A 12,654-nucleotide genomic window follows, 5' to 3' on the forward strand; every position below is an offset into this window, starting at 1 on the left:
TCCAGCGCAACTCTATGGTCCACGCCTCCCACAAGTAGGACCATAGAGTTGTGCAGGAAGCGGGCCTACAAAAAATGCCTAGAGAGGTATTTTCTCTAAGAGCTTCTCTAGGTTCTCCAGTACAACTCTATGGTCAACATAGGACAGAAGTTGATCCTAGAATCATTGGAGGACCCACAAATGACTAGAGAAGTGGGTTTCTTTCTAGGAATGTCTGGGTTCTCAAGCACAACTCTATGGTCAATGTCTGGCAGAGGTTGATCCTAGAATCTTGTTGGAGGGCCTACAAATGCCTAGTGAAGTCACAGAATCATAGAACTGGAAGAGACCCCAAAAAGGGCCCTCCAGCCCAACCCTCTTCTGCTATCAAAGCATCCCCATTGACAGATGGCCACCCAGCCCCTCCTTAAATACCCCCAATGAAGGAGATCCCACCACTCTTCAAGGGAGTGTCTTCCACTGTCAAACAGTTCTTACTCTCAGGAAATTCTTCCTAATGTTGACATGGAATCTCTTTTCCTGGAGCTTGCATCCATTGTTCTGGGTCCTAGTCTCTAGAGCAGCAGAAAACAATCTTGCTCCCTCCTCAATATGACATCCCTTCAAGGATATAAACAGGGCTATCATATCACCCCTTAACCTTCCCTTCTCCAGGCTAAACATCCCCAGCTCCTTAAGTCGTTCCTCATAGGGATTCATGGTTTCCAGATCCTTCACCATTTTAGTCACCCTCCTTTGGACATTCTCCAGCTTCTCCACATCCTTTTTGAATTGTTGTGCCCAGAACTGGACATCACCCATTTCACCTGCCTACCATGCAAGAATATACATTCACACCACTCCCAACAGATGACTAGCCGCTCCTCTCTAAGGAGTTTATCACACTGGAGGGATCCCATGAAAAAACAGGGTTGAAAGTGGGGGGGGGGAACCCCACAAAAACAGATTTATTATGAGACAACGTCTGGGTTAACCCAACATTAACCCGGACAGAAAGTAGAAAAGACACGCAAAAGCACAATTGATTTTCAGATGACGTTGCTGTTAAGGTGCATTAATACGACATTAACCCGGCCAGAAAGTAGACAAAACATGATTCTTTTTACTTCTGGAAAATCCCGAAAGTAAAAAGAATCACATTATGGCCCCATGCAGACTGCACTGAGGCTTTGACATGGCTCCCGGACTCTTAGTACACATGCATCATTTAAACAGCATACCTCCAAAGTGACCCGAAGCAGCTTTAGTTTGGCCCATCTGTATGGGGCCTTTGTTAACTTTCTAGCTGGTTTAATGTTGCATTAACATCAATGTGTTTGAAAATCAGTTGTGCTTTAGTGTGTCTTCTTAGGTTATTTTGAGGTTTTTAATCCTGTTTTAAATCCCGTTTCTGCACGGGATGCTTCCCAAGTGATAAACTCCTAAATGAAGAATGTGACATGCCCAGGGCCACTCACTGGGTTTCTATGGCCAAGTGGGAATTTGCATCTGGTCTCCCAGAGTCCTAATCCATACTATCCTGGCTCTCATACCTCACTGCTAGTCCCAGCATATACTGATGGTCTACCTTTTCCCACATGGACCTGTCATGGTATCAAAGATGTTACTCTAGGTCTTGCATTTCAGTGAAGTGAGGCAGGTAGTGTTGAGATGGTCTTGGGAATTTCCTTTCTCAAGAGATACACCTGGGACCACCTAGTTTTCATCATACGGTTTTTAAAAATTACATTTGCCATGGCCTTTTAAACTCAGGTGAGGGTTTATGTTACTTGGTGTGTGTCACCAGAGTTTCCTTGGCAAGATTTGTTCAGGGGTTTGCCATTGCCTTCCCCTGAGGCTGAGAGAGTGTGACTTGCACAAGATCACCCAGTGTGTTTCATGGCTGATCTGGGAATCAAATCCTGGTCTCCAGAGTCCAACTCTCAAATCACTGCATGCCACTTGCTACCTTATCCTTCCAAACAAATGTGGCAGGGAGTGCACCTGTTTGCAAAACATGTCTTCCTTTTGATCAGCTTGGTCAGACGCATCAGCTTATAATGGATCTGGTATTTTGCTTTTACATAAAAAAGTGTTCCATAACAAATGGTTAGTTGTTAAGGCAGCATAAAACTTGTGAATGTGTTTTGTGGTAGTGGACACTAGCCCTGGAAAATTCTCCTGAATGATGGAGGAAACTATTAGTAGTTCCTGAGAAACCAGATATATGTCATTCTTTGTTGTTGTTGTTGTTACATGCCTTCAAGTTGTGTTTGACTTATGATGACCCTAAGGTGAACCTATAATGAGGTTTTCTTGTAAAGATTTATTCAGATGAGGTTTTGCCATTGCTTTCTGTTGAGGCTGAGAGACTGTGCCTTGCCTAAGGTCACCCAAAGGACTTCTAGGGCCAAGTGGGGATTCGAACCCTGGTTTCCAGGATCCTAGTCCAGCACGCATAGCAGTAGACCACACTGACTCTTCAGTAATTCAACAGGCAGATATATTTAAAAGTTTTGTTTCTAGTTCTCCAGATTACAGTGGTTTCTGGGCTGGGCTGGAATTGGGGGAGTCTCTGGTGCAGTTGCTTTATTCAGACCACTGATCTTGCACAGAGCTGAAGATGAAGGCGGTCCACTGCTTCTTCCATTTGAATGGTGAGGGGGTTATTAATTCCTAGTTTTTGCTGGTAGTCTGAGGTGGGGTAGGAAAGAAAGAGTGAGAAACAGGGAATTTAAAATATTTTGCACATCGGAGTACCCTTCTGCAGTGGCATCACTATGGTTGGTGTCACCCGGTGCAGTAACTCATGGTGCCACCCTCCTAGAGACCTCCTCCCATCCCACACCATACAGAATCCTTAGTAATGTTTTTTGTACTAATGTTACTTATAAATTGGAATTCCTGTCTGTCACTGAATGTAACGGGAATATTTGTGACATTAACACCTAGCAAAATTAAAATTACACTGGGCCCTTGGTATCCGCTGGGGTTTGGCTCCAAGATCTCTCCATGAATAACAAAAGCTATGGATGCTCAAGTCCTAATAAATACGATGGCCTAGTAGAATGGTGTCCCTTGTATAAAATGGCAAAATAAAGGTGTGCTGTTTGGAATTTACCGTATACATTTTTTCAATATTTTTAAACTGTGGATGTTGAAGCTGTGGATAAAAAAATTGGTGGATACGGAGGGCTGACTGTATAGCTTTAAATTACAATATGATACACACAGCCTAAACGTATTTACATGTACCTTGTTTCATGTGATTAAAGTGAACATTTGGTAATGTATGATCTTTTTAAAGAAACTTTAAAAATAATTTGAATTGTTAAAAAAATTTTTAAATCTTTTTAAAAATAAATAAAATTTAAAATGTTTTTTTAAACCTGGGACTTCTCTTTTCTCTTCCCACTGAGCCTCCCCCACTCACCCATCTCTTCAATGTTTTAAAGGCACACAGGTGAACACCACAGCCCATTTCTTCCTAAATCCAGATGTTTGGGGAGCACTGGTGTCACCCCACTTAGAGGATCACCTGGTGCAATCCACACCCCTCGCACCCCCTAGTGACAGCCCTACCTTTTGTTGGCCTGAACTGAACGTACAGACAAGATTTAGCAGGCAAACTAGCTTTGGGTCAGGTGCCCCCCTTCCCTCTCCTATGTTGACAGAAGGAAGAATAAGCTACCATTTGCTTTGGCAGAGCAATCCCAGCTTGGGATCCAGGTTCTAGTGCCCACGGCATCATGATGTAAATAATCAGGAGACCTTGGGTTTCAGACTAACCAACCTTTAGTCTGTAAAATCAATATGAAATGAGGTCTTGTAGCACCTTTGAGACTAACCGAAAGAAAGAAGTTGGTGGCATTAGCTAGGAAAATCTAGGAAAGCTCATGCCATCTTCAAAAAGGGGGGAAAAGAGGATCCCATCAATTATTGTCCAGTTAGTCTGACATCAATACCAGGAAAGAATCTAGAACAGATCATTAAACAGAGGGTCTGTGAACATCTAGAAGGAAATTCCATAATCACAAAAAGTCAACACAGGTTTCAGAGAAAGAAATCATGCCAGACAAATCTAATCTCAGACAAATTACCAGCTTGTTAGATGAAGGGAATGCTGTGGATATAGTATATCTTGATTTCAGTAAGGCCCCATGACATTCTTGCAAACAAGCTAGTGGAATGTGGGCTAGACAAGGTAACTGTTAGATGGATCTGTAACTGGTTGACTGGCCGAAGCCAAAGGGAGCTCAGCAATGGCTCCTTTTCATCCTGGAGAGAAGTGACCAGTGGGGTCCCACAGGGCTTTGTCTTGGGCTCAGTGCTATTCAACATCTTTATCAATGACCTGGATGACAGAATTTGAGGCATACTCATCAAATTTGCAGATGACACCAAATTAGGAGGAGTAGCTAATACCCCAGAGGACAGGATCAAGATTCAAAATGACCTTGATAGATTGGAAAGCTGGGCCAAAGCTAACAAAATGAAATTCAACACGGAGAAATGTATGGTACTGCACTTAGGGCAGAAAAATAAAATGCACAGATATAGGATGGGGGACACCTGGCTGAATGAAACTACGTATGAAAGGGATCTGGGAGTCCAAGTAGACCACAAACTGAACATGAGTCAACAGTGTGATGTGGCAGCTAAAAAAGCCAATGCAAATTTAGGCTGCATCAATAGAAATATAGTGTCTAGATCAAAGGGAAGTAATAGTGCCACTCTATTCTGCTTTGGTCAGGCCCCACCTGAAATATTATGTCCAGTTCTGGGCACCACAATGTAGAAAGGATGTAGAGAAACTGGAGTGTGTCCAAAGGAGGGCAACTAAAATGGTGAAGGCTCTGGAAACCATTCCTTCCATCCCTGTCATCTACCTTTCCAAGCAATGGAAGCAATTGGGAAAAAATTGCATCATGAGAAATTTGCCTCTTTGGAGGTTTGGGGGGGGAGGGTGTACCGGGAGGGAAGCAAAGTTGCATTCCACACCAGTCCAATTTGGAGTGAAACTGAAGTGAGCTTGAATGCGAATTCTGTGAATTCATTTTTGTACTGAATTCATCAAAATGAGGAGTCACTATGGATTCACTGCGGAAGCGCCACAGAAGGAGCTCCCATAGAAATGAATTGCATGTGATAACACATTCACGTTATGAGGTGAATCCTCATTATTGGACCCGCAGTCACCCCGGATCTGAGCTGCAAAATCTCCAAAAAGCTCCGTGTGATATACTCCTTAGTCTCGAAGGTGCTACAAGATCTCTCTGCATACTGATTCTACAGACTAACACGGCTATATTTTTTAATTCTATCATGGCAATATGGTGAACCAATGCATCTTTGTGAACAAAGAAGCACACTGCCCTCACTTTGAAATATCCAACTCCTCTTTGTTACTCACCTACTAAAGTAGCCTTTAAGATAGCCAGCACTTCTTCCTCTATCACTTCCTGGAGAGGCAGTGGCACCTGAAAAATAGGGATGTGTCACATTTGGAAAACTTGCTCAGCATTAATCCGACATGAACCCACACAGAAAGTGGCTGAAAGTGGAAAGTGGATTTTCCCAAACATAAAAAGTGGCCGGTTTTTGTCCGCTTTCTGTGTGGGTTAATGTCAGATTAATGGTCAATGCCCCTGATGTGTCTGAAAATGATTCCACATTTGTGGGATATTTCTGGGATTAAAATCCAGTTTCTGCACAGGATTTGGGCCCTTAGCCTCCTGTGTGATGAACTCCCTAGTCTTCTTTGTCTCTGTGCATAAGGTTGCTGAACAGTTACATTCAGGGTCCTGCTGACCCTATTTCTGTCACCTTTTGCTTTTGCTTCTCATCTTTCCTGAACTACTTGATGATTTCCATTTGTTACCCAATGAGGCTTTTGTCTTTTTTCCCCTTTTCTCCTTTCTTTCTTTCTTTCTTTCTTTTTTTCTTTCTTTCTTTCTCTCTCTCTCTCTCTCTCTCTTTTGCCCACAGGTTGTGTCTTTTTGCATTCTTCCCTGACAGTCCATGAACAGCTAACGTCAAAAATAGGAATAAAGCTAAAGAAGAATATTAAATCAACCATTGTGCCAAAATACAACCAGAACATCCCTGTAGAATTTAAAGATAGGGTAAAAAAAAGATTTGCACTATTAAGTCTAATGGACCAGGAACCAGAGTATTTTGTGCCTTGAGATTCCTCGGAAAGCATGAAGTAGCTAAAGAAACTTACGGCTGCTTTGGTGTCCCGCTCGTGCTTCAGAAGCCTGCATTTGTAAATTTTATCCTATAAAGAAAGAAAGGCCAAGAGAATTAGGGTTTGCAAACTCCCTGTCTTTCAAAACCTGAGAGTAAAAGAGATATTCGAAGGATGGAGCTACACAGTAGAAATAATGCGCTCTGACATCACTGCCACAGCTCCATCCATGGAATCCTGTGGTTTGTAATTTTACAAGATTTTTAGCCTTCTCTGCCAAAGAGTGCTGCTGCCTCATAAAACTATGCATCCCAGGATTGTATTGAATGAAGCCATGACAGTTAAAGCAGTGTCAAACTATATTATTTCTACATAAAATAATAGAATCATAGAGTTGGAAGAGACCCCAAGGGCCATCCAGTCCAACCCCATTCTGCCATGCAGAAAATCTAAATCAAAGCATATCTGACAGATGGCCATCCAGCCTCTGCTTAAAGACCTCCAAGGAAGGAGACTCCACTACACTCTGAGGAAGGAGCGTGTTCCACTTTCAAACAGCTCTTACTGCCAGAAAGTTCCTCCTAATGTTGAGGTGGAATCTCTTTTCCTGGAGCTTGCATCCATTGCTCTGGGTCCTGTTCTCTAGAACAGCAGAAAAAAAGCTTGCTCCATCCTCAGTATGACATCCCTTAAAATGCTGAAGCAGGGCTATCATATCACCTCTTAACCATTTTTTCTCTAGGCTAAACATCCCCAGCTCTCTAAATCTCTCCTCAAAGGGTATGGTTTCCATACCCTTCACCATTGTGGTTGCCCTCCTTTGGACATGCTCCATCTTCTCAACATCCTTTTTGAGTTGTAGTGCCCAGAAACTTGACACAATATTCCAGGTGGGGCCTGACCAAAGCAGAATAGAGTAGCAACATTACTTCCCTTGATCTAGACACTATACTTCTATTGATGCAGCCTAGAATCACATTTGCTTTTTAAGCTGCCACATCACACTGTTGACTCATGTTCAACCTATGGTCGACTAGGATTCCCAGATCCTTTTCAAATTTCGTCTTGTTAAGCCAGGTGTCCCCCATCTATCTATATGCATATCTTTAGCATTTCATTTTTTCATCCTAAGTGCGGTACCTTACATTTTTCCCTGTTGAAGATCTTTCAATTCAAGTTAGTTTTGGTCCATCTTTCTAATCTTTTGAAGACTAAAGTCTTTTGAATTTTGATCCTCTCCTCTGGGGTACAGTGTAGCTGCACTCCAGGTCATCATTGCCCAAATCATGTATTCCAGAGCAGTTCAACTACAACCCTCACTATCACCAGCCTGTCTCTTCCTAAAAGCACTATCTCTTAGCCATACTAAATTCTCCCAATCTCTTAGCCATACTAAATTCAGAGTCCCACCATCTTCCTTGCCCCTGAAGATGGACCATGTTTCTGTTGTCCAACCCTAATAGTGCCTCCCCTGCACCGGTATGAATACAGAAGTGATTGCTTGATAATTTAATTAATTAAATAATCAAGTAAGTGATTAAGTAAGTAAAAATTTGCTGTCTGTTTGCTTGTACAATGGGCCCTTGGTATCCACTGGGGTTTGGTTCCAGGACCCCCATTGGTAACCCCATGCATACCAAAAATCCATGCATGCTCAAGTCCCTTTAAATACAATGACTTAGTCAAATGGTGCCCCTTACATAAAATGGCAAAACCAAGGCTTGCTTTTTGGGATATATATATATATATATATCAATATATTAAAACCATGGATGCTTGAATCAGTGGCTAAAACAAATCAGTGGATATAGAGGGCTGACTATACCTTAAATGCAACCCACCAATCCACCAATCCTGACTTTATTCCTCTTGCTGGTCCCTTGGGCACCCAGTCTTTGTTCCATCTGTACTCACTTGAGTAAGCTGGTCTGCATGATACCCTCGATGGTGAGCTGTCTTCCAGTGGGTGATATGTTGCCCCATGCTCCAGACTGAGCTGCTAATGCCTAGTAAGGGGAGTTTATCAGACAAGGGAAATTAGAAGTATAATCCAATGGCAATCCAAACGCAATCATGGGGTTTAATGTTATTGCGTGATAGACTACCACACACAATTTTGGGCAATGGGAAATCAGTCCGAACGCAATCATGGGGTTTCACGCTACTGCATGATAGGCCACCACACGCAATTTCGGGCAATGGCAAGCTATTTTCGGGCAATGAGAAGTCAGTTCGAACGGCAATTCAAATTCACGTAAATTCGCTGAACTAGGAATTCATGTGAATGCATTCTGGCCCCACATTCTTTTCATTCGAAATTAAGAGAAATTCCTCCCATGTGATAAACTCCAGGGTGAAGAAAAGGAAACTTGAAGAGAAAGCCTAGCTCTTGAGTGCAGCAGTGATGGATTAAAATAACCCTTTTTAGTTCATGATGTAGGCTGCATCCACAAGGCAGAAATAATCTGGTTTGACACCACTTTAACGGCCATGGATCAAAACTAGGGAATTCTGGAGATTGTAATTTGTTGTAGCACCAGGGCAGGAGGGAAGGACGGAAAAAGTCAGTGCGACATGAAGTCGAAGGCTTTCACGGCCAGCATTCATAGTTTTTTTGTGGGTTTTCCAAGTTGTGTGGCCATGTTTTAGAAGAGCTTATTCCTGACATTTTGCCAGCATCTGTGGCTGACATCTTCAATGAATGCTGACATGGAAGTGAGTGGAGTATATATTTGAAGATAACATGCAAGTTCCTGAATCAGAGTGTTTCAAGCAGATAAAAGAATAATGTGGCTGCAGGGATCTCTTGGTTTCTCGTCTTTCCACTGGAGGGATATATGGCAATGGCAGCAGATGACACACCTTGTTGCAGTAGTAAGGGTCCAAGCAAGGAGAAGGTCCCAAGCAAGGTGTCTCTGGAGCCGGAGTGGCCTGGGATGGTGGCGGAGGAGGAGGCGGCGGCTGTGGAGGCAAATAAAACCTAATGTCCATTGCCCTAGAACACTCACTTCCATGCCAGCCTTCTCTGAAGATGCCAGCCACAGATGCCGGCAAAATGGTAGAAATAAACTCTTCTAGAACATGGCCACACAGCCCGAAAAAGTCACAAAAAACTACTGCAGTGTGATTATCTCCTAACACAGCTTTCTCTAAATGCTAACCACACATAGCGCTTCTCTGGATATTAGGTTGCGGTGGGACAACAAGGAGGAGGGTGCTGCTGTTTGCAGACCTCCTAGCAGCAACTATTTAGCCACTGTAAGAATAGAAGGGCAAACTTTGGATGGACGCCAGGATGAGTCTTCCCTGTCTATATTTTTTTATGCCACTTTCCCCATGGCTCAGGACAAAGAGGGCTGAAAGAAACACAGCTTCCCTTTCAGCCAGGGGCAGCTGGTGGTCTTGGAGGCCATAAATAATCAGCTGGATGTTTCAGTCCACCCTTTAGAGGACTTATCTGTGGCACTGAACCTATTGTGACAGTGAGGTTCAGTATAGCTTCTTTAAAGTTATACTAAATCCAGTAGCAAATTTACTCTTCCACTGGGATGGAGGCGGCCAGCTGCTGCTAGCTAAAAGCAGAACAGCTCTGCAATGTGGCCTTCCCTCTATCTTAACTGCTACCATCCTGGACTTGGAGGGAGAGAAGAGGCAGTATCTGCTGGACATGATCCTCTTCTCCATCGCCATTCTCTTCTCTCTTTTTTGGCGTGTCTTTTTAGATTGTGAACTTGAGGGCGAGGAACTGTCAAATTAGCTATCTGTAGGAGGCTGAGAGCCTTTGGAGATTATCACATGGGGAAAAGAAACAGGAGAAAAGCAACATGCTGTCGTTTGCTTGATCGCAGGAAGATTTTCACATGGCGTCGTGCACATACCGTACTTGTCCTGTCATCGAAGTGTCATGCTAGCGCAACTTCTCATTAATGACAAAAAGCATTAATGGCTTGCCAATAGCACTGCATTAGTGCTATTGCACATGTGTGAAAGGCAATCAAGTTTCAATAGCGCCACTGAGAGTCTGTCATTAAGCTTTCCGGAAATAAATTGAATTCCCCAATTGTGAATGTCCTGCTATTGCGACACCGGGTGAAAGTAAATGTTGCAATCTCGCCATTGTATCTTTCTTGCTAAGTACCTTAACAATAGAATAGCATTATTAAAGTGTAAATAGCCTTCGTGTGATAATCTCCTTTGTGCCTGAAGAACAGGGTATACATTTTCTAAGTAAATAAATAAATAGTGTAGGCTGGACAGCACTTGTTTCTTAGAGCATCCTTTCAACCAGCATCAAGTTGCAACAGCAAGAGCAGGTCCAGAAGTTTATTCAGGGATCATACCTGTTCCTCCCTTATGCCCTCACCTGGATATGAGATAAAGGAATCAAATTCGGGTTTATGGGCGCCACGTCTTTTTGCAGATGTTTCAGCCTTCTGGGCCTGGTTGCATAAAACAAAGAGAAGAGCAGAAAAGACTTTTTTCCATACACAAAGTCCTTTACAGTAGACATGCAAGATTTCATGGGCCAAGGCAGAGAGATATAAAACAAGAAGCCAAGAGTAATACCTAACACATTCAAGTAATCCAAGTGCTCAACAGATATCCTCTTGTTGTGAGCCCCCAAAGGTGTGAAAGGAAAGAGAGCAAGCCCAATTGCATAGTGTTTTTAGATACAGTACAATGCTACTTTAGCGAGAGAAAAGCCTCTTGAGATAAAGACATTGGATGAGATTTATTAATTTTGCTTGGATTATGTGGCATCATTTACTGCAAAGGGAAAAGTGTGATGGGATCAGGGTGACCAGGTATCCTAACCGCAAAGGAGGACAAGGCATCGCAAAATTAAAGAAAAATTGAGGACATTCCAAAATAAAAGAGAAATAGACTCATATGAATATACATTCATGCTTCTTAGTCATGCTCAAAATGGAGGACATTTTGAACTTGCTCCTGGACAAAGGATGCCTGGTCACCCTGGATGGGGACAGGCTAATATTTGGCTCCTCTTGTTTCAGATCTCTGTGCAATAGTGGCCAATCCAGCTAGTGCTTACAGAGATTTATTATTTAACAATAAATAATGCCTGAATTAGTATATTTTCCTCCTCTCTCCTCATTCCTCTTTGCCTTCTGCCTTTTCAACTGTTGCATGCTTTTTAAAAACAGCTGTGAGACAGTGTGTAAGCAGACTCAACTTAGCAAATTACTTGGCCTGTTAAACAAAGGCCAGCTAGCATCAAAAACAAAGGGAAAAACCAAAATAACACAAAAATTAATATACTAAAGCCACTAATTTCTTGTAGAGGGCACTAGATGGGTCTCTCGAGACTGGCCTTAGCATTGAGCCCCATCAAGATGCAGAGATCGTAGCTGCGCCAAAGGATGTCACACACAGTAACCAAAAGTTGGAAACTTATTTTTTAATTCTACAACTGTAGTATAAACTTTGAAGGGTGGTCTAACAAGTAACTTATCCAAGTTCTGGGTCTGATGCCAGGCTTGTAGAGAAGGATCTCAAAATGCCACCTTCCAACTAAGATCTCTGTTGGTCTGGGGCCCCTATTTTTCCACCTTCTAGAGCTGAGTCTTAGGTGCAAGCGGGCACAAAGCGGGCAAAGCCAGGGGCTTGCTGCGCCCAAAACATGCATCCCTCTGCTGCCATTAACTCCCTACCTCTTTTTTGGTTGACTCAGAGATGTTGTCCTCTGGTCTAGGCAGGACGATCTCAGGACCCCTGGAAATGTTGGAGCAAAAGAAAAGTACAGTTTACAAGCTGATGGAGGAAAATAAAGCATTTTATTCCCATCCCCATTTCACCAGTCATCCAATAACATCAAAAACCCACCAAACGGTGATCCCATTATTGGGTGAACCAAAATGTACAATAGACACGTTGCAAGATTTTGAAGCTCCAATGGCTTCTTCATCAGGCAAGGTATTAAAAACCATACAGGAGGAGGGAAATGAAGATGTTAGTCATAGGCCTGCATTTTGCTGTTTTTATTCTCAGTTCAGATGGTATGGAGGGGTATTTCTTGCAGGTAGGCACCTAGGAGATTTTCAGACAGGGGAAAACCCAGGAGTAAAGCATAATCCTGACATAATCACGCAATCACTTTGAATATTTTCGGACAATGTCATGCTCATCCAGGACTTCTCTCATGAAGAACCTGGAATACTCCTGCAACAAGCCAATAATGGGAAAAGTCCTGTGAATAGCTTCTCAATAACGGAAATGAAATGCAACTGTGAGTGCAAAAGTTAATCGCAACCAGGGACATTTATTCAGACTGCATTTCAGTGGTGGCTATCCATGCTCATTGCCAGAATCAGTTTTGTAGTGGATTTCTGTCTTCTGTTGAGATATGGGACACAATTTTCTTTACACTGGATTAAAAGAATGTGGGGAAGTAATAAATTTTATTTGATTGTTTTTTATTCCGTGTGGGATGGAAACATGTTTTTCAGACATGTGCTGTAGTGCTG

General features: G+C 42.7%; 1 protein-coding gene across 4 annotated transcripts in view; it reads right to left on the reverse strand.

Annotated features, from left to right (window-relative positions):
• Window positions 1–2,481: 2,481 nt before the first annotated feature.
• The window catches only part of LOC121915365, a 31,058-nt gene continuing 20,885 nt past the window's right edge, over window positions 2,482–12,654 (reverse strand). For all 4 annotated transcript variants that reach the window (XM_042439561.1, XM_042439564.1, XM_042439562.1 and 1 more), the window contains 6 exons: window positions 11,842–11,902; window positions 10,533–10,608; window positions 8,084–8,175; window positions 6,206–6,259; window positions 5,393–5,459; window positions 2,482–2,673 (listed from right to left, as the gene is read on the reverse strand). In XM_042439561.1, the coding sequence (XP_042295495.1) occupies window positions 2,573–2,673; window positions 5,393–5,459; window positions 6,206–6,259; window positions 8,084–8,175; window positions 10,533–10,608; window positions 11,842–11,902 (451 nt within the window). In that variant the 3' untranslated portion in view covers window positions 2,482–2,572. The remainder of the gene's footprint in view (window positions 2,674–5,392; window positions 5,460–6,205; window positions 6,260–8,083; window positions 8,176–10,532; window positions 10,609–11,841; window positions 11,903–12,654) is intronic.

The sequence above is a fragment of the Sceloporus undulatus genome, chromosome 9, assembly GCF_019175285.1.
Source record: "Sceloporus undulatus isolate JIND9_A2432 ecotype Alabama chromosome 9, SceUnd_v1.1, whole genome shotgun sequence".
Taxonomy (NCBI): domain Eukaryota; kingdom Metazoa; phylum Chordata; class Lepidosauria; order Squamata; family Phrynosomatidae; genus Sceloporus; species Sceloporus undulatus.